This window comes from Gallinula chloropus (genome assembly GCF_964237585.1).
Source record: "Gallinula chloropus genome assembly, chromosome: 2".
In the NCBI taxonomy this organism is placed as follows: domain Eukaryota; kingdom Metazoa; phylum Chordata; class Aves; order Gruiformes; family Rallidae; genus Gallinula; species Gallinula chloropus.
Genome location: NC_140086.1, coordinates 71,715,888 through 71,738,682, shown reverse-complemented (window position 1 = coordinate 71,738,682; position 22,795 = coordinate 71,715,888). Strand labels below are relative to the sequence as shown.

Sequence of the window (22,795 nt, the reverse complement as noted above, 5' to 3'; positions counted from 1 at the left end):
GGGAAGTCCACTTCAAATGGGAGATATGAACTTGTGACTTGGGCACATTCTTTACTGTGAGATTTGAAAGGAGTCTGCATAACCCTAAATTTCACATAGCAGCAGACATACTTGAAACAAAAAGAATAAAAAGCACATTTAATGAAGTGTTGTATCGGTTTGCTTTCTAGTGCTGACTTTGGCTTTGTTTGGCCAGTACTTAAAGAATAGAGTCTTTCATTAATTTGCCCTAACAAGCATAAATTCAGGAGATGAAAGTGAATTCTTTAATGGCACACACATTACTGCAGGGTGGAGCCTATCTGAAATGTTAGACACAGGCTGAGCATGCTTAAGAGCAGTAAATATCTGAAAAGTCTATCAGGAATTCAGTTTCAACATCTGTCACAGTGTAATTACACTGAAGAAAATTAGAAGGATATTCTCACTGTTGTTTTTTGAGGCAACTCAATGAATAACAATTGATAGATGTTTTTTTTCTTAAAATCACTTCATGTCAGGATGTATCCCTCAGTAGACAAAGGCACAGAGATCTTGATTCAATCAGCTTTTATTTTCAGGCTGTTTGATTTGATTCTTTTGAGGAGGCTTGGACACTGTGAGACTTCCAGTCCTGTCTTTGCTTTAAACTGACACGCTTTCTTCTCCCACTTCGCTTAAGAACTGTTTTAATTTAATTGCTGAACTTAAAGCATAGTGAATTCTTATTTATCCTACTTATTGCTGCTCTTGAGTCAGTCCTTCCTGAGCAGGGGAGGAAATCAATGACTTTGGATTGTTTGGAATATAGGGATACAGGAAGAGTGATTTTCTCTGCTCTTCTTACAGTGACCTTTAAATCAGTTGGTTTCAAGATGACAAAAACATTGAAGAAATTTTAAGTTTATATTTAAAAAAAAAATCTAAAAAATTTGTTCCTTTACCTTTTTGTCACTAACATTTCAAACACTACACAGGTCCTCCAGATGATCTTATTAATTTGGTGCTGTTGGTTCATTTGTATTTGTGTCTGAAGGTGAAGAAAGCCAACTTATCCCTTCATAGGAACATTCAGGCTTGTCTAAAATCCTGTAGCAACAAGTATTGAGTAATGTTAAAAGTGATACCTACTTAAGGTACCTTGTAATACTTCCTAAAATACATTTCTTATGAGACTTTTTTGGACTTTGGGAGAAGAGGGAACATCATTTGGAGTACATGGACAGGTGAGCAAATTATTTGGGAATTGCAAACCAGTTTGATATAGCAAGAATACAGCTATATCAAACTGGTTCTGTACATATATATATATATTTACCTGTATTTTCTTATTCTCAGTGTAGCTTTTCCATGATATTCCCCAAGCATACCTTACAATTCCACCTACAATTAACAGTGTTGGAATTTTACTGAAAATTGGAAGTCTACTAAGCGTCACTTTCAGCACACTTTATTTCCTGCAAAATCCTCTGTGGGAAGTGATGTGAAGCACTGATGGTAGGATTACTGTTGTCATTGGCTGTCACTCGTCTTGCTTTTTTTGTATTCTGTTATTCAAGAATATAGCCTGTATTACTTTCAGAAGTCCATGCTTATGGAAAATCTGCCACAATATATGAACTTCAGAGATCAACTTTTGGGTTCTGAGAAGCAGCAGTAACTTCACAGGCCCACCAAAATTGTTTTGACTCTCTGTAAACCTCCCTGCCAAAGTCTAGTTTAAGTGTATTTACCTACCTTACCAATTGCAGTGCTCTTATTTCAGGACACTGAACTGGGCTCATGTTTACCTGCCCAGTGTAGCACCTTGGAGAATGAAGCAGAGCTTAAAAAACCTGGGAACTGCAACCTTGAGAAATATTAGTGCTCATGATAGCAACAACACATCACAACAAAAGAACCTTGACCAATGTTTGGGCTTTACAAAGACTCTGCTGAAGTTTGTGGGGTGAGGCAATGTTTGAAGTTTCAAATGGCTCGGGAATTTATCCGGTTTACTTTTATTCCTCTAATTATACAGTAATTCTGGGAATTCTTGTGTTTCCTATTTTTCCTTCTGGAGAGTCTTTGTCTAGGAAAAATGTAAATATTAGGAAATGTGGCTCTTTTTTTTCAAGAAAAACAGAGAAAAAAAAAACAGTCACTAAGATTCTATCATTTGTTCGTTTCAAAACTGACAGGTTTCATCCTGGAAAGTTTACTGTTATACTAATGAGAAATACTGTTGATGACTAAAAATGCTCAGTATGTGAGCACTTTTACCCTACTGTATATCCTTTTTCTTCTGCAGTGTTAGTCTGGTTGTTGAACAGCCCAGCTGTGTTACCTCTTGGTTCTCTTTGTTTCCCATTTTGGGCAGGAACCCCAAGACAGTGTGCTTTCTTTCCATAATCACCGTAGAACTGCCTGACTGCAGCCAACAAAGATCCTAATAGCATATAATAGAAAAAAAAAAATTAAAATGTTTCATGTATTCACTCAGAGTTTTCTCTGCCCCTGGTGCCAAGGCACACTGAGTCTGTCAGTCAAAATAAGCTGGTTTTGTTAAGGCTGAATCTCGATTGCCTTTTCTTCCGAACTCTTATCTGTGCTTCCCAGTCTGAATGCTGAGTTCATTCTCAAGGCTTAGCTTTTTGGCATGTAAAGGAGATGCTGGAATTCCAAACTGATGTGCTGTATGTAATTGATAATGATTGATAAAAGACAGCTAGCACCTGGGGGACCTTTCTTTGTGCAGGGCAGATAGGTGTCTGAGGAGTTGAAGAAAGGGAGCTGCAGAAATTATCTTTTCCATTCTGCAAAGGTTGGTTTGTGTTTCCCTCTTTGTACTTTCAAAGTCAGGATTAGTATTGTTTACACAGACAGAAGGCTAACGTTCACGATGATTTATGGAGAGGGAAAGACCCGGAAATCCATCACATCCAGCACATTGCCAGAGCGAATTACTCATTCGGCTCCTAGACAGAAGGGCTAAGGTATCACTTCTTAATTTGGGAACCTTGCTAAGTTTCCCTAGTTTAGTCCTAAATTTAAGGTAATTTTTCTTCTCTGGCTTCTAGCTCAGTGTAGTTACTGTTTCTTGACTGTGGATTAATCTTCAATTTAATTTCCATTTAATTCAGTTCAAATGTTATGGGAGTGTCTAAATACATAATTGGAGGGAGTAAAGAAGACAGAGCCAGACTTCAGTAGTGCACAATGAAAGGTCAAGAAGCAGCAGGACATGAGCACTAGCATCTCACCCAACCTGTGATCCTCTAATTAGGTTTTACTGCTGTTGTAAAGCACTTGGATGCATAAGTATGATAAATGCAATATAAGAGTTTAGAATATGTTTCAAGATGATGATCCTACTTTAGCAGAAGGTGGGACTAGATGATCTCTGGAAGGCCCTTCCAACTCCTACCATTCTGCAGTTCTTCTCTCAAATATGTGTGTGAACCATTTTATGGAAATGAGAGGCAACACTTTCCCTTAAAACACATCTTCATTTCTGCCCCCAAACCAAACCACTTCTCTTTCTCTGCAGCATCACTGCTCAATGCAAGAAGCCATTGCTGGAAGTTGGGTGTAAATCCACTGGAGTTAATTCTTTAGTATTTCCACAAGTAATGTCTTGCACTGGCCTGATGCTTTTGCAGAATCTCTTGCCTCACAAGGAAACCTCTCTGGCAGTCTCACCGTTGCATCCTGCTCCTTGAGAAATGGTGTTCTGTGGGACACTGGGGAAGCAAATCATTTAAAACACTAAAAATAGCTTGTAAGATAGTGCCCTAATGTGGGAGTAGACGTTCATTTATTAATAAGGTATTTTAATTGCATATTTCCTTTTTAATGAGGAAATGGCTTTACCTTTTACTATGTAAGCTTTCCTCAGCTTAGTGTACATTGGTAAGTGTTACTGATCTTGTAAAGCATGCTGGAATATAGTGCATTTAAAATGTGAGGGGTAAAATAATGATTTTAAAAATTATGGCTAATCATGTACATCTTTTCTAATGCATACACATAAGCCAGATTTCAATTCATATAGAAAAGCATTCAGCAGGTTAACTGCTGACAGAGTCAGTTGAAAGCCTGTCCTTTCTTTGCAGTCAGATAAGTTGTAGGAGATACCACAAAAGAAATGTTGGAAGAGTTGTAATTCTGATGTAGTGCTTTGGCTACGTGGGAGTTTGGGCAGTGTCACAGGTGCTGCATGGTATGTATGAAGGACCAGCTTTTGCTGAAACACTTGAGCTGATTAAAGCTGCCTTAAGGCCTTTGACCTTGGTGTGTTCTGTTTTTTGAGGGAAGAAACACCAGAGGAAAAGGGAGGCAGAGGAAACAGGAGAGGAGAAAATTCCCCTGTAAGACATTTCTGTGTCTCTTCAGTCCTGGACTTGCCATGTGCTGGGCATCACTTGGAGAAGGGCTTGAGGTTCGCTTGAACCTTGGGTATGCAGAAAGCTGTTGGGAAGTAAGCTTTAGGGAGAAAATGTGGTGTGGGTGCAAGTCTGTGTGAGTTTGAAATGGTAATTGGAGCACCTCTAGTTAAGGAGCCTGAACGGGGAGTTATGGAGACACTGACCACATGGGTACCTTTCCCTGAAGAAAAAATAATGGTGTGGGTGCCTGCTACCTTCCCAAAACCACAGCCACAAACTGCTTTCAAAGTCAATAATTAAGCTTGTAAATGCTCTGTGGTCCCTACCCCTGCCCTATTGCTGAGGTGTTATCAGCAAACAGTTTCTGAGGACCAAAACTGTTTGCTCTTTGGGTGTGACTTCCAAGTACCTGCAGCGCAAATGACTGTAAATGTCACTGAGGCTTCAAAAATTTGACATGTTTTCCCAGACTCTTGATCAATTGAAGGTCTACTCCGAGTCCAGAGCTGGCAGTCTGTTCTCCTTCATTTTCATGTAGTAATCAGCAATGAAAGACTGTTTCTTTGCTAACAGCCCCTGGGGATCACCAAAACTGAGGTTATCGGTAAGACGGGCAGTTAGGTAGAACAGAATAATCACAATAACCACAGATCTAAGTGTCTCTCCCTTGTGGCAGGAATGTCCGAGTTATAAATATCCCCCAGTATTTCCTGTGGGCTTTTGTGGGTGTTGGTAACTGTTGCTGGGCTTTGCCATTCAGGAACAGAGCATTAAGCACAGAGTTTTAATGGGCTGATTGAAACAATACGTTGTAAAATACACTTGTGCTGTCTCTAGAATTAGAATAATGGCAAAGGCACGCTTTTAGCCGCCAAGTAAAGAAAGAGTTTTGTTTCTTGGTGAGCTTGACCTTGATTTATAAATAAGAAGTGCTTTTAAGGGCAAGTTTTAAGGGCTGTTGTACCCGTTGGTTTATAACCACAGCCAGCAATGTACGTTGCAGGGCCCGAGAGTGCTGCAGAAAGCTGCACTGACTGCACAGGAGAGCGGCTTGTCCAGCCTTCCTGGTGTGTTTGGCTTTGCCCAGTGGTGACCTCTGGATGGCAGCATCCCTTGAGCCTGTAATCCAGGGGGAAATTCTGGTGGTCACTTTTGTCACTCATTTTTAAGCATTAAAAACAAGATTAGTTTTATTATATCATTGTCTTTTTTGACATTAAAATAGATGAGAAAAAAGAAGAAGATTATGTTTGATCTAGAAACCCTTCATGTCTGCAAAAGATCTTTAGGTCTGAAACTAGCATGCAGAAGTTTCCAAATAGTTGGGAGCTATTAAAGTACTACATAAGACTAAATGCTAGACTTTAAATAATATCAACTAGCATAGGAACTAATGGTTTACATTAGCAATGTGATACATTTGCATCTGTACAGGACTGTCTTTGCAGTTTAGCTTATAACATTAGTTCTGTGACGTGGGGTTTTTTTGTGAGAGAGTTCAGTGATTGGTTAATACAGTTACAAGTTCTGTAGATGGGTAATATGGGAGTTCTAAAAATCAGTTTCTTATCATGCTTCAGCCATAATATCTGTGATAATGGCTAGAACGAATGAACAGAGGGTAAGAAAGATTAAGAGTTGGTGTTTAATGAAACTTTGCTAAGAAACAAAATATTTATGAATTTGTGGTCAGGAATAAGTTTTTATCTTCCTAGTTGATGTTACAGATATCTTCAACAGGAGTAAAGAAATGGGATTAGGTGTATAAATAGTAGATTTTGCACTGAATCTAAAACCAAGCCATACAAATAGAAAAAGAAGAAAAACCAAAACAAACAAAACCCCAAACCTAAAAATTTTAGCTGGTTCTGGCTCCGTGGAATAAGCATGAATCATAAGGTTTGGCAAAGTGCTGCTTTGTAAGATCATTTTAGAAGTAGTAGCGAGGGCAGGTTGTCTATTTTATCTGATGTCTTCTTTTTAGAAGTAAGGAGCTCTGCTGCAATTTTGTTAATTTTCAAGTAGCTGGGTGGTATAAAAATTGTATTTAATAATGATTTCTCATGAGGGAGAACACTGTTCAATATCCTTGGATAGTGTGGAGATGATGGGCTCTTCCCTGAGAGTGCATGTGCAAGCAATAAGTTCCCAACATCCAGCATGTTGGGGCTGTGTTGACCTGGAGATTTTTGTGTTCAGGACACTCCCACTTGGTATCTGAGCTCTTGCCTCTCTCTAGTGAGGAAATGCAGAGAAAGAAGTGTGAGGTAGGTTTTCTTGGGACATTTACTTGGATGGAGAAGCCCTTTCAGTGCCCAGGTTAGCATACATAAGCTAGCAGTCTGATTTCAAATGGAGTTAAGTCAATCACACAGACCCTTCATTTCTCATCGATGATGATAAGATTTCAGATAGCAATGAGACAGATGACCTTTTAGCAGCTGGTTCTTCCCCATGAGGTTCATCACAGCTCTGTCTCTCCTTCACGCTTGCCCATTGCTGTATATAGTGTTGGGCATGCACCATGGCTGCTGGTTATGAAGTGCCAGATGAACTTGGGCCAGAAGCTTTCTTGGGAGTAGTGGCAGGGTCTGGCTTTGGTCTGCCTCACCCTGTGTGTTTGCTTGTTCTGACAGAAGCAAATGCAACCACAGAGTACAATACTGCCATCATCCTTGACGCGATGAACGGGATTTTGGCTCAGAGGAAGCAAAGAAAATAGCATTTCTGCTCTTTAGTGCTGTTGTTTTCTCTAAGTTTTGTGGTGACATACAAAGCAGATCAAGCAGATTAGAGGAGCAGGTGTGCCAGCAAGAAACACCATTGAAACTTTTGACCCTCTGGGTGGGAAAAATAGATTTTTAGTAAAAGTGATGTTCATTGTGATGATGTTTTGTGCTAGAGTTTTTCCCCTTTGGTCTTGTTAACTTTATATAGGAAAGATCCCAGGAGAGTTTCAGTGCCAATACTGGCAAGTTTTTAGAGGCTTTTTTAAACCTCTTATTTCATAGAAATCTATGAAGTTTCTGGCTGGTCTTTTTCTAGCCTAAGCCTTTCCTAAGAAATCCAGCAATTTTCCACTTGAAAATAGCTATGGGTAAAGTCACACACTACTTTCATATAAGATTAAGGGTTTGACAAGGGTAGTGGGAACAAAGAAATTCCAAATTAAGTCTGCCCCATATTTAAACCCCCCTCTCCCAGCCCCCTGTTGCACAATAGCAAGCTTTCCTAATGCAAGTAGGTTGTTGATATACTTCCAAAAAGAATTCCAGTTAACTGAGAGATGGGATTAAATGGATTAAATAGCCTCCTCGTTTTTCAGTGAAAAAAAAAAAAGGGGGGGAGTTGAGTTGAAGGCACGTACAAATGCAAACTTAAATGATTTTGGACTAGATTGGCCTTCCAAACAACCTCAGATTGCTTTGCAAATTAGTGTGTGCCGTGTCTTGGTGAGGCCCTGTGTGTTGGTGGTGAGTGTGTGTGCATGTAGATACTCACATGCTGGGCAGTGGGTGAGTGTGTGGAGTTTGCGCTGTAGCTGCAGACTATGGTCTGGGGCCAGGAGAAAGGCTACCACTTGGGTAGAAAAGCTGCAAAGAATATAAAATGGTGTAGAGTGCTCTGTGGCCAGTCTGTCTCCGTTTAGTCCAAAATGGTATATCCTACTCAGCCAGACTGAAGCCCTGGAGAGCCCAAGAACCTCCAGTCCATCAGGATGCTCCTACACTATTCTGTTTTGGTGGCCTTTCCCATTTTGCAACTATATAGTGTCATTACTAGGTGTTTTTTTCTTCCTCAGCATAGATACTTGACATGGTATGAAAACTATCTTTCTCCTTCTTTTAGGTCTTCTTGTGGACTTCTTTCCTAAGAATTTATAAGGCATCAGCCTTGTACAAAGTACATAAAGATTCTCTGTAACTTACTCCTCCTCATAATGAAAGCCAGTTTCTTCTCAACCTTGCCTGTCATGTCTTGCTTCCTTTTTTCTGACCCTTGAAGTCAGGACATAGCAATATGAAGTTCCGTGTCATGGTCTATCAGCAGTTGATAACCTGATTTGTGGCAAATAATTACTGGCATCGTAACTTGTATGTGGACAGCATGACTGCACAGAAAGCCTGTCTTCATCTTGGTCGTTTCAAGGCATCCTTTGCAATTCTTTGTCCTGTGAAACTTCTCAGTCGCTTCTTCAAGCAGCAGCAGTAGTGGTTTTTTCATGTGTTACTGATTTTTCACCTATATCCAAAAGACCCATCCTGTTGCTGGAAAGATATGGATACTACCCCATATATAGGGTAGTGCTGATAATAATAAATAAAAAAAGGTGGTGGTGGAGTCTGAGGCAGATAAGTTTAGTGGTAACAGATGAAAATTAACAGGAATCCCCAAAATATTTTTTGCTTCTAAGGCTCTAAGGTGTACTAATTTGCCTTAATCTGTTGCTGTTGTGAAGAGTCACATCTAAGAGGCTGAAGACTAATGCATCCCAGATCTCGCTTATGCATCCAGTCTAACGGTTGTTAAGTACAAGCAGCAGAGTAGTTTTGTATTGTGTGCATGTTTTCCCTTTAAAAGCAGACTTCTTGCTGTCTTTGATTTCTGCATTAATTTGGAAAGCATTCGCCAAGAGTAAAATTTGTTTCACATTTGTTTCAAATTCAAATTAAATCCCTTCACCCCCAACCAAAGAATCTGCAAGAAAAAAAAAAAGGGGGGACTGGGGGGATGGGTGGAGTAGATGACCTTATCGTGACTGGATCTCATCCTGATCGAGGGCCAAATCTTTTTAGCATTGAAAGGAAGTAAAAGCAAGAATTAAGACCTCTCTCTGATTACTGCTGGGATAGCAGTACTCTCCTCTTTCCCTCTACCTGCAAGGGAATGTTTCAAAGCAGCCATTTATTCGGGCAGTGGAATTCTTATCTCCCTTTACTGACTGGCTTACATCTTCTGTTTTACCTTAACACTTGGGCCTGTGTCCCTCCCACGTGGTTTTATTCACCGGAGACACGCGTCTTCAGAGGGTGGTGAATGATTGCTTCCTGGGCAGGAGTGGAGAGAGAGGGGCCTACGTACTCGGGCGGCAGCGCAGCCTGGCTACAGCTATGGGACAAGTGATCTCCTTGCCGTAGCCTTGCTGCTCGCTGTTTCTCCATCTCCATTGACCGTGTAAGGTGACTTTGCTTCTAGCTCGCTGTAACAGATTAGATAAGGAACAGAAGTACCTAAAATTAGCGCCTTGGGTTTTTTTAACTGTAAGCTGAACAGCTAGAGGAAAGGAAAAAAAGGAGGAGACCATGTAAAAATGAAAGTTAGCTGCTTAGCTATAGTGGTACTTAAGTGCCTGCCTAACATTCATGTGTTTGATAATCTGCCCTCAAGAAAAATGATGCTGCACTGTGCACAACCCGTGCACAAGCTAGCAGACATACAGAATGTGTTTGGAAGATTAGTAATGTGATAATTTTCCTCTCCCTGTGTTTTTTTTCCCCTATTTTTGCCCCATAAACTGATGTAGTAGGGGCTCGTCGGGTTGTGCATTAGATAATTGAGTTGTTATGCCAACAGCCTGTGTTGAAAGGTGTTACATTGGTGATTTCTTTTTCATCCCACTGTGCTTTGATCTTCTGCTATAAAGCAGAAGATCTAACAGTGGAAACTTTTGAAGATGATAGATGATTTTTGCTAATCCACTTTTCATAATCCTTAAGAAAAATGTCTGTCCTTATCAGTCAGAAAAGATTTAATAGCTGTTGTCTCTAGAAAGCCTCCTATTATCAGGATTGCAAACTAAGGGATTACTGTTATGAAGTGAAGTATTTTACTAGCATATTTTGAAATGTTGATGTAAAGGCTTCAGAATAAATGAATAAAGATGATTTTTTCTCGACCTAGCTTTGTTTGTTTTATTGTCTCCCTACAATGTAAAACTCATTTATAAGGGAGCCCTGTATAATGGTGAATATTGATGTTAGTTACCCTGCTTCAATTTCATATTATGGGAATTCACTGGAACAGTCAATCCAAATATACTAATTCCAAACATTATATGGTGCTGAAGCAAACGGTAAAGGTCTGGGCTTACAAGATGTAAAATGGTGTAGCTTATGGAACAGTTGCAACAGTAAGCGGTGTGTAGAATGCTGTTTGCAGATTTGGGGGCAATAAAATGTGGCATCTTCTAGAAAGGAACAAGTGCCTGTGTTTGTCCCTGGATGAAATTCACACTTATATCATCCAGATGAAGTCAGTAAAGTTATTGCAGTTGTCCAGGATTTTGTCCAGCACAATCTTGCCTAGTATATCTTTCATTAGTTGAGCTCACAACGTCTCTGGAAAACCCTGCATACAGAAAATTGCCAGCAATGCTTAGGATTATAAAAAGTATTCACCAGGTCTGATTATATTTTATCTCTTTTCTTTGCCATAGCTTTGGGCCAGATTATGCTCTATGTCGATGGCATGAATGGAGTAATAAATCATAATGAAACCATCCAATGGCTGTACACACTTATTGGGTCAAAGGTAAGACGCTCTCCAAAGATCTAGTTTTATATGTTTTTGCTGTTCTTTTAATGCATTTTATTTGTATTACGTAGGAATTTAACATATAAACAGACTGTGTGTTAGGTTCTGAATGAGTACATAACACTCTGCATGGAAACCAAGGCACACTGAAATGTTATTTCTTTTCCACTCTTTTTATACTCCTTTGTGCTGTTGGCATGTACTCTGCTCTTAAAAGCAAAGGCACCAAAAATGCCCTCATTACTGTCTGTGCTGCCTCTGCAGTTGACCACGGAGAAGATTTTAAGTCTTGCAGTTGCAGATCCCAAGACATTCTTTGGAATCCTTTTTTGAGTTGTTTTGTTTTGCCTTTCCATTCTAAGAATGCGAATTCTTTTCTACACCATTCTACACTGCTCAAATTTGCTGAGCACTTGGGAAGACAATTCAGTGTGACTTCCTTCTTAGAATAGAGTAGTTCAGTTGGAAGGGACCTACAATGATCACCTAGTCCAACTGCCTAGTCCACTTAGGGGCTGGCCAAAAGCTAACGCGTGTTGTTATTAATGGCATTGTCCCAGTGCCTCTTCAACACTGACAGGCTGGGGGCAAGGACCACCTTTCTAGGAAGCTTGTCCCAGTGTTTGACCATTCTCTTGATAAAGAAATGCTTCCTAATGTCCAGCCTTCTTTTGCCTGAAGAACGCTGGAAGGCAAATGCTGGTACCTGCCTACAGGGAATTCTTTGTTGGTCCCTACATACAAGAAGGCAAAAGCTCAAGGCCGTAATATATGCCACTTGGGTTGGTCTTCTCCTGTGGACCAGTGATTTCTATAGTGAACAACCCAGTTTTAAGGCCATCTTTGCTGGAGGTTGAAAAGGAAGCAGAACACAGATTTTGCTCACACACTGTACTGAAGGTAGGGAAGGCACAGATAGTCCTTTCTCCAGTCTGCTGGTTCTCCAATTTTAGGAAGTTAATTGAGGCCTGCAGGGACTGCTGCTGCTCTTGCCATGTAAACTGCTTGGGATAGACACAATATGTATGACACAGTATCTGGAACAGGGCATGTTAGCTTTTGTTGACAAGCTTAAAGTTGCCATAGTTGGTGGAGTTGAATCCATAGTTAGAATTACTAAGAAATTTCCAGGAACTTTTCCTCCAGTGGCTGAGTTGCAGAAAGTTGCTGTTGGCTACTGTAATGACAGAGGGATGCTGCTGCTCTCCCTCTTCCCCCTAACAGCTCTCATAACACAAGGAGAAAAAGAGCTCAGTGACCCAGGGGCCTTTTTTAACTACTACAGATTTTATTTTTTATTGCGTAACGTGCAATCTTCACTGCTGCAACAGATCATCAAGTCAAAGAACAGATGCTGCAGTGCTGGAAGAACTGATTTATCTTGGGTTGACATACCTGCATTGGTAGATACATAAAAATAAGATAATTATGGTTGTCAAATCTCAGGCTTGCAGAATGTAGTTTATGACTGTAAAAAGATGAGGAGGAACTTCCCCCCATGTAAAATATTCCACTGTTGCATGGGTGTTATGCTGGGTAGTTTGTCTTCTTGAAATGTAAGCCATAATTGGAAAAGTGGTGCAAGATGAGAGAAAAATGGTTTGCTTGATATAGATCCTCATTTTCTAAGAAAAACAGATAAAAGAGTTGAGCAAAAAATTGTATTATCTAATGTACCTAGTGAGAGTGGGATGGGTGAGAAACACGACCGTATTGCTACCTCACAGATTAAATTCTGTCAAGATTTTCTTGACCAGAGTACTTTGACTCTCATGTCCTTAAGCTCCTTTCTCCCTCCCCCATCGCCAGCCCAAATGATTATCTCCATGTCCTGGCTCAGTGCCGGCAGCTAAGGAATGCAGGCAATGTGCTTTGAACAGTTTGGTTTCAGGTAGCATCAAAGTTGGTTTTTCATTATTCTCTGACTGTCTTGGAGGAGATCTAAGTCCCTGCCTGTGTGCCAGAAGTTAGCCGAAGGTATGGCAGGCTGACTGTCAGAGCGTGGTGGGACAGCTGCTCTCTGCACTTGGAGGTGGTTTTGACTTTCTGTGAAAAATGAACCCCTGGAATTTGCAACGCACCTACAGTCTAATTTTCAGCCCTGCTGTGCTGGTGCCTTCTCTGCAGCAAAGGCAGTGAAAAACACGTTAATGCTGCTGAACAAAAAGCAATAGTAACATCGCCGATTAAGTCTCAGGACAAATCCCTCTAATAGGATGCAGGAGGAATACAGTCATTCAGCTGCCACAGCTGTGACACATAGCTTCTTGCCTTCTCAAAAGCTCTGACCAGGTTTAATATGCTCAGCACTGGAGGTGGTTGAATCTTTTCCAGTGATTTTTTTTTTTCTTTCCCTTTTGGTCTAATCCTGTAATGGTTTTGGCCCTTCACTGTGACTTGCTCAGCTCTTTTTGCATGGGGCTGCTGGCTCTGTCCCCCTCGCTCACTTGGGAGTAGTGTAATATTGCATGTGCTGGTCCACTGCAGCACACGTGTTCAGCAAAGGACCTTGGGGTCTGTCACACTCAGCACTGCAACAGCTTTAATTTTGGCACCCAGCTTCAACTTCACTTTAGACACATATACTTCTGTATTCTTGAGGTATAGGGAAAAGGGGCAGGAAATAAAGTATTAAATTAGTGAAAATGAAGGGCTATAAGCAACCAACTGAAAGACAATCTAGATTGTTGTCATTATATTCCTCATTACTGCTAGATCTGCTGCAGTTGTACAGCTCTAAGCATCAACGGATTATCAGGAGTTGCTAGTAATTTTAGTGCTGTGGTCTAATTTTTTTCTGAACAAAATTAGTGGGGAGGTGATTAAAATTCCAGCAGTGTGACTGTGTTAATGCTGCTGCCCTTACACTGGGTAAGAGGCACCAGTGGTGGCAAGGTCAGGAAATTACAAGTGGGAAGAAAATTAATCTTGGATAACTCATTTATTAGTGGGCAGAAAGAGCTCTGTGTTTCAAATAGGTCATATATAGGGGTTAGATTGGAAATTTGAAGTTAGCAGTACCCTTCTGCCATTGTTATTTAAAGAGAAGAGCATTATCAGCAAACCCCAGGCTCTTAGGGCCACTGCTGGTCCTTTGTAAGACACATCCCACCATGTGTGAGCACACCAATGTGTGGCAGTGGCCTGTCACATGCTGGCTGTAGACCACTTTCCAGTCATCAATGGCTGATAGATCCCTGGCATAAAACATTTTCAGAGTAATGTTTTAATGTTTTAAATGTACATTTACAGAGTAATCCCAATTTAAATGTACATTACTAGTACTTTATCACTGGTTGCGTAGGCAGCAATTCATCCATCTTTCCCTGTTTAACGGAGCATTCAAGTATGTACTTAATTATAGGTGTATGGTTACATGCTGTTGGCTCCCAGGGAACTTTAATACACAACTGAGGTCAGCAGTGTACTGCTATAGGAGTGCAAAAGAGGGCTACAGCATCCTATTATATAAGCTAGAAGTTACATAACTAAGTAAAAGAAGAGTAGATGTTGCACTTGGTGATATGGTCTAGTGTTGGACCCAGTAGGGCTGGATAGATGGTTGGACTCTATGATCTTGAAGGTCTTTTCCAGCCATAACCACTCTATGATTCTACAATAACTAGGAAATATCTATGTCAACCAAGTTTTCTTTTATCATTCATTGGTAGCATGGAACATTCACACAAGATAGTTTGCTTTTTAAAAGACAAAACTAGAAGTCAGCCAATGCTAGTTAACAGTGCTTTCAGAGCTGCTCCTTAAGTTTTACATTTTGTTTTTTAAAGTGGGTAAACTAATCTGTGAAGGATATTGCCTTAACATCCGTAACACAAACCTTGATTCAACCTCACAGCATCTGGGAAATGATATTTCACCACTTTCCTGGTGTTTCTGCCAGCTGTACATTGCTGCTGCAGTTGGAATTAAGTTTTTGCATCATGTTGCAAGTTATATTTATTTAGCCCAGTTGTAAAGGGACCTGAGGCATTTGTTCATGCTGGCAGCTGTCAACCCAGAGGCTTGTGGAGCTCTGTGGTAGATCACCTGAGGTAGAGTCTCGGTTTGATGGTGATGGTGAAAAATTTCTCTTACCCAAGAGAACACCAGGTTAAAGACAGATATGCAGTAAGGCATATTAAGTCCTTATCATGTATGTTTTTATCCGTTAGTGTTTATGAGGTGATGTCTGTATTATCTTTCATATATGTTGTAATTCCTTCTGACCTGGTAATAGAAAGTGTACAATATTCTTATCAGTGCCTTACCCCCTCCAAGACTAACTACTGAGTGTTAACAAAAAGTATGTTTCTGAACCAGAAATCTTGGGGAAAAAGACAGGTGTTTATACTGTCCACAAGAGATGCAAGTAGTCCTTTGCATCACAAACCCACAGGCCTTTGCCACTCCACCTCAAAGGTACATCTAAGGTATTAAGTGGTCCAAAACCTGAGTCTGGTTTCATCTTTTCTTTCCCTCCCATTTCAGACTGCTACTGATAATAATTATTTTTTCCCATTTGATGATCCAGGCTGTTCTAATTTCCCTCAGGGGAGCTAAAGCCCCTTTTTGGCATTGTTTTCAGTGGAAAGTAATCCATTTTCAAAGTGGTGCTGGGTAACCTCAGAAGACAGGGTGGAATGCTGGGCCCGGGCTGATACGACTAGTTTGATTAAAGATTCCTATCTCACATCTTGTTTCAATTTTATTTTTTTTTCCACATTTCTTCTGTCTGGGTCCTAGATTGAAAAATTAAATACAAATTTTAGCTATCAAGTTGTACTCTGTGCCTTGTGTGAATCTTTTGCTTCCTTTGATATTGAAGTAAGGACTTCTTGAATGTTTTAAATGTAATTCAGACCAAAAAGAGGAAAAAAAAAATATTTCAAAGCAAAAGGGAAAACCCCACAACATTCAAACAGAATCTAGTTGTAATAGATTAATTTGTTGATTACAAAAGGAAAGTGCAGTAGGGCTTCTTTTCCCACACGGTGCCAGTGGATGAAGACAGTTGGTAAACCATTTCATGAGAATTTTGAGAGAAATAATATTCTTAGTCACAAAAAGCACTAAAATTGTTTTTACCAGTGCATCGTTTAGGGTATGTAGAGGTAAATAGTCTAAGAATTGGATTAAATCAGTCTCCATTTCACGAGCCATTTTTGCCTGTGCTCAACTGAAGTCACAAGCAGGCCAGAGAACACCAAATAACTTGAATTTGTGCTTTTCTTTTCCTCAGAAAGTGTCTCACCAAATTTTATGCAAATGGATGATAGATAAATAAATACATACTGAGAATTGGTTTGTAGTCATGAAGAAAGTTATGAATGTAAGGGGCTTAACAGATATCGAAAGGACTAAAGTAATAGCATTATCAGCACTAAAGCCCAAAACATGTTGAATTAAATGACTACCAAAACTGGATGATATACTTCCTTGTTGAGGGTCTTGGAAATACGATGTGTTTACTTCTTGCTAATTTTTCTGGTGATATATTTTGAAAATCATTTTGTGTAAGGATGGTCTGTCCTGAGTTAACATTCCCTGGGTGATGAGAATGGATATGACTAATCTTTGTGAGCAGGAGGTTGCTCTGTAGAATTATCCTGTGCTTTACTCTTAATGTGTTTGGAAGGTGATCTGGAAAAACTGGCCCACTAAAAGAGTTAAGCATCCAGGAGTAATTCCACAGCTCAGGGACTTACTTTGATTAGTTTCACATGTTGTCCTCTTCCCAATCTGCTGCCTCAATGATTAACAAGCTCTTTTGCAGCTTCTGACCAGTGAGACTCCACATACAGCTAATACAAAACCTACATAGATTGCAGCATCTCTCTTACCTCCATCCACAGCTATGATAAGCCTATGGTTTTGATCTGGTTTTAGGTCTAGCCCAGATAGAAATGGCAGTTAGGTGTCAGTCTTTGAAGCTTTCAGGTTCCTTTGCATCCTGGAAGGGTTCAGAGCAAAATGAGATTTCCCCTTGAGCCCCAAGTCTCACCAATGAGCTGCCCTGAGCCCGAGACCTTGAACTGTGGTGAACAGGTACAACTGCTCTGAGCTCAGTGAAACTGTGAACATTTATGCCAGCTTAGCAGCTGGCTCTTAAATTTAATACACTGTGCATTTGGCCATTGAACTGTTGTTATGAAAATGGTTATGTTAGGGAGAAACAAAATCCTGTATTTATAGGAACTTACATTTCCTCCTTCCCGCCTCTCAAGGGCTTGAGCTAACGCTCACTCAGGTCAGCAAAGAGCTTCCTTCCATCTCTCACTCAGAATCTGTAACAGCACCATTGCATGAACACAGTTTATTTTGAATCGTGTTTGGTTAGTGCTTTGAAGATAAGGATCAGGATGTTGCAGTAAACTTGGAATAAGATATGCCAGCCAGTGCACGTTGCATTATACACTCACTTTGGTCTGTCCAGCTGAGCATACAGACTGCTACGAGTTCTCACCGTATTTGAAGGCATGTTTCAAAGCTGTTCCATCAGACATGAAAGTTTGCAAGAGTCCATTCCTGCAGCAAGAACGGGTCCTGGTGCTCCACCTGTGGCATTCACTTCTGAGTGCTCTGGAGGGATAAATACCCATTTTTTTTCCTGTAATCAAAATGAACTCCTGCAGATTAAGGCAGTCCTAGAAAACACACAGTTCTCCCACATCATATCAGAGATCTGATTTCAACTTGTTTGAAGTGGAGAATGAGAAAATGTAATGATTAACTGCCAACAGTGTGGCAAATGTTCAGGCTCAACTTTTCACTTGGTCTCGTCCGTTCAGATCCGTATGAGAAAATGTCCCATTAGCCATGAGGGAAATGTGTCCAAGTATTTCCAGAAAATACCATGCATTTATGCAGATATGCAAATTTCTTGTTGTGAAGGAAAGGCAAGAAACAAACAAGTGTTACACTAGAATTAGGTAAAGGAAAAAACCTGAAAAACAACCTAAAAACCAGTGCTATCCTGTAGAATTGCCTTGGTCCCTCTCACTAATGTAGTTCTGTGTTGCAGATCTGTTGCCTTTCACATTTGTGAGCAAAGTATTGTGCCTCAGGCCCTAGCTATTAGTATTTTCTGTTAGCCACTAGTGTTTTCTAACAAGCATTAGGTCCAGCATTCATGTGAAAGGGGAAGGTGTAAGTGGAAAGTTTGTATTGAGGGATGAGACTAGAGAAAATAGTCTTTCCAGCGGGTTTGAAGCCACCAGTCTAAGAGGTCTTTAGCTATAAAATCAAGTGCTTGAACAAGAAAAGTAGCAAATTTTCAACCACAAGTTGTCAGGTGGAAAAGAGTGAAGAAATGTAAAGGAGTTGCTCCAAGGATAAGAAGCAGCTAGGTATAATCCAGGCCTGTAGTACACACCTGAGATCTTTATGCATATCTAAACATAGAAACCAACTTGGCCTATAGAAACCATATTGTTGTCATTAACAATTAACAGCAATATGTCATTAACCATATTGCCGTTGCCAAACCTTCTGAGATATCTAAGTAATCATTTTGCAGGATAGAAATAACATTAGTCATAAGTTAAGGGTTTAGTAAGGTGCAGTTTAAGGAAATATACCAAGTTTTAAAATTCAAATAAGCCGTTATATCTGAACCTTTTCTGGTAGCACCGTTTTAGGAACTTGGGTGTGTAATTCTTCAGTCTGCAGGGCAGCGTGTTTTCTGGTGTCTGTTGCTCTTAGTGATATGAGGGAAAGCTCTTCTGGTGCATTGTCAGTTATTGAAATGCCACCAAATTCAAATTTGTTGGCTCAGACTTGTAGCAGAGGTGAAGTTATACAGGGTTTTTACTCTATTTTGAAGTAAGTGCATGCCAAAAGTTGTGGTAATGCTTCATAATGAGGAACTTTCATGGGTTTTTATCCTTATTTCCCTTTTGTCAGTCCAACTACGTAACGTTAGCTGGTTTTAGATCTGTTGCAAAACTAGGATGCAGACAGTGTGGGCAAGTGCCTCTTTGTACAGGCACCTGCATGTCACCTTCAGTGTAGGCATCCTGGTGGAAAATCCTTCTTTGCTCCCCTGAGACCTGTTCTCCAAGACTAATGCTTTCTGCTGCCTATCTCAACAGCTTCTGACATTGGAAGAAGATTTTGGAAGCCCTTTTTAAGTCTGACAAGACCAGATGCATTGTCAAACACAGCTGCATGTTTAACTAGCTCTAGTGCCAATCTGTTAGATACCTGGTTCTGGTTTATGTATTTACTCTCATCAGTAAATGGGTATCAAAAATCAAAGTCATAGGCTCATGTCAGTAGCAAATATCCTTTGTACTCATCCCTTGTATCTCCATTTCAGCAAGCCGCTGGGCAAGTCCCTTCAGGTACAATCAGCAGATGCACTTTTATGCAGTGGGGCCGTGAATCATGGGGGCTTAGGCTCATGTCTGGGCCATGCGTGGCACATGACATAGATCAGAATGAACAGTAACAAAATGCACCACAGCGAATGGGTGTGTTTTCAGAGACGGCCGAGTACCAGTACCACACCTGTACTTATTGTCATATTGTTATATTGTTCCTCTTCCTACCGCACAGTGCGAACACTACAACAAACAAACCCTGTGTCCAGATCTCACGAGGCTTAATTAAGTGTCCTCAGTTTTAGAGAGAGATTTTGGTTGTTCTGCGAGCAGAAAGTGTGGGGATGTGTGCTGAGATGACTCCCACAATTCTGTAGGAAGAAAGGCATGACACTTAACTATTCCATCAGATTTGGAGAATGTAAGTGTCTTTCCTTATCTTAAGAGAGCTTTGGGCATACCTTACATATTTATAACAATACCCTTGTGATTTTCATTGTGACAAGCCTGGTTTAATTCATTTATAGGATATGGGTAGGATGCTTTTGTTAATCACTTCTTTTTTCTCTCTCCTTATGGAGTGACAGTTATGGATGCTCAGACTTTGTTACTAAATTGCTTCTTCCTCTGATCTCTATTTTGATTATTATTGAACTGTTATTAATGATTTTTCAGAACTGCACTGTAGCTGTACATATTTTTTACAGGTTTTTGCAGTTATGCAAGTACATTTTGTGAGGAAACAGCAGGAGAAATTCCACACAAAGTCTGTTCAATTTTTTGGATGTGCAAGGATCTCATACTCCTTAAGTAGGAATTGGCTGTGTACTCTGTCTGCTGTGAGGCATATAGAATCCATCTTTCTCTGCAGAGCTATATTGTTTAATCTTCTCTCTCAGTTTTTTTTTTTTTCTGAATGTCCCATCTTTTTGGAAACTCATTGAGACAGTAAAAGAATCAGTCAATACAATGTTGCCTTTGTTTTTCTTCTTAAATTAGTCTCTGTCCTGGTTGCCATATATACAGTAGTGTAGTGGAATCCTGCCTGCAGTAAAGAAGGTGGTATCCAACATTTTTTGCAGCGTCATGTAAACCATAGCCGAGACAGTTCAGCCAACACAGCAGCTAATATACCAATGTTTTGCTTGTAGCTTAGCCTGGAAGAATGGCCCAGCTAGGGAGAGAGGCCATACATTGGAGACCCAGGCTGAATCCAGCTTCCAGGCACATTCTTGAACCAGTTTCCAAATCCCTTTGTGCCCTAGTCCCTCATCTGGAAAATTGGTATTTGGATTTTAGAGCCCTAGGGGAAGAACGTGAGGGAGTGGAGGGACAGATTATACGTGTTGAAGACAGATACGTAGGTGAAAGTTGAACCTAATACTAATTGTTACCATATCTATCCTTCTGGCATGTCTCAAAAATGCTTGTCATTCCTTTATTTAGATATAGTAATTCTTTAAAGCAACAGCTACTAGCTGAAGGCACAGTAAAAAAAAAAAATGCTGTATCAAAAATGGAAACCACCAGAATATATGTGATGGCTTTACATTCAGCACGTAGAGCACCCCAAGGAACTTCTGAGTTTTGACCAGCTCAGGTCCCTGAAGTTACCTCACCTGGTTATTGCCCTGGGCCTCATCATGACTTCCTCAAAGGTTCTATGTTGGTCTCTTCAGTTACAGGACTAGTTCTTAGGAAGGAAGTTATCCAGTAGGACGTGTGGACTTTGAATAGTTTTTATATGAACAAGATCAAAAGAAAAGTCATCTGATATGAGGGGGAGGTTGTTTTGTTTTGTGGGGTTTTTGCCTCCACGGTCCTCTAGTAGTTTATACCATATAAAGTCTTCTCAGAATAATTCCCAGCATACCAGCAGGTTCTCTAGCTGGCTCCCACAATACGCTGAAATGAGTCTCATCTGGACGTGCTGTGTACTCTCTTTCCATATTCTGATCCTCTTTGATCACAGCAATTGAACAAGGAGTTCAGATGCTTCCCAGTTTGCCCCCTTCTATCTCTCTCTCCTGTCATCCTTTTTGAAGATAACATTAATGAAAAACAAGAATGTGATGTTCAATATAAAAAATATTGTCAATACCTCAGCCAGCGTGGAATTTTCATAGATTGGTTCCTTTTATTTTTGAATTTCCTCTTATTAAAAGACAAGGAACTGTAGCAAATGGATGCTTTGTCTTTTATGTTTCCAGCAACATGAAGCTGCTTCCTTCTTTCGTGTAGTAATAAAATGAAAGCGTTCTCTTCAGAATCCATTTTTTCTCTGCTGCACTTCAAATTTCACCGTGTGGCTGTCTAATCAGTTCATTGCTATGATTTTGGGGGGGAAAATGCAACTCTTTGTTAACTCACAGTTCAAATGTTTCCCCAGTCAAGCTTTGCATATGACAACCTTTCTTGCAGAATATAAACAGAAAGAATGCAATGGGACAGGAGACCTCCACAGGTATTAATGCATAGGATTGCCTCAAAATGATTAATCCTGTGTGGGTTGAGTTTCTGTTCACGCTATTTTCCTTTAAAGAGAGAGACTAGAACTCCACTTCTTCATATTTTTTTTCTCCTGCGTGTCACTACCACTCTCCGTGGTTTGCAGTGCTCTGCACTCAGACTGCTTCTTCTTTTTGTCTTCCTCATCACAGTCTAGAGCTTCCCCATGTACATGCTGCTTCATATTTCATGTCTGTTGGGGAACTGTCGAGCCCCACTGTAGCAAAGATCCTCCACGGCTGTGGGGGAAAGATGCAATATACCACGTGAAGACAAGTTTGCTCCTAGATCTGCACTGTCTGGTGCTCAGATGAACATCTGTTGCTGTGTATCTGGTCGTGAGATTCACGCTAAATTTGCTTAAAATCATTCTGTACCTCAGCATGCATTGCTGGCCTGCACGGTGTCCCTTCTCGTTGCGTTGTCAACCCCTCGTCACGTGGGGATGCAACATGAGGGACCAAGTTTTCGGTGTCTGCCAGCTGAAGATCTGAGTTGAGAGTGGAGCATCAGAGAGAAAACACCAATTTCCTGATGAGAAATGGCAGTGTATGTCAAAGAGGATAGCCTTGCCATTTACTGGGGTGGGTTTTCTAACAGGAACAGCAAACACTCGGAAAGTGTCCCAAGGCTCTGGGCCATGGGACAGGATCTGAAAACCGAGCACAAGACTTTAATGACATCATCACCTGATGTAGTAATACTGCAATTACTCATCTGGGGGGGGGGGGGAGGGGGGATGGGGGGTGTGTTGTTTTGTTTCCCTTCCCTTTTGCTCAGAAGGGTGGGTTAGGATTATTCATCGTATTTGGCTAAACTGACTTGAAGTTATGCAGAACAGCTGGACATCACCCAGCTGCCTTTACCTACAGGTCATTAGCACGGCGTGTTTCCACAGGTCTGAATAGCTCAATCCCAGTCTGCACCAGTCATGATACTATGGATGTTAAAGCACTGAGAGCACTCTGACATTGCAGTTATTCCTGAACAAAAATAAAGTCCAAAAAAAGCATCCTGCCCATTGTGTCGCCTTTCAGAGAGCTGCCTTCTAAAATTTCTTCAGTTGGTTGCCTTTCCTCATGGAAG

The 22,795-nt window shown here is 40.5% G+C and overlaps 1 protein-coding gene across 3 annotated transcripts in view; it reads left to right on the top strand.

Moving 5' to 3' along the window:
- The window catches only part of FHOD3 (formin homology 2 domain containing 3), a gene marked incomplete at both ends in the record, with an annotated part of 396,588 nt that overhangs the window by 224,926 nt on the left and 148,867 nt on the right, over window positions 1-22,795 (top strand). For all 3 annotated transcript variants that reach the window (XM_084260348.1, XM_084260347.1, XM_084260346.1), the window contains one exon: window positions 10,783-10,877. In XM_084260348.1, the coding sequence (XP_084116474.1) occupies window positions 10,783-10,877 (95 nt within the window). The remainder of the gene's footprint in view (window positions 1-10,782; window positions 10,878-22,795) is intronic.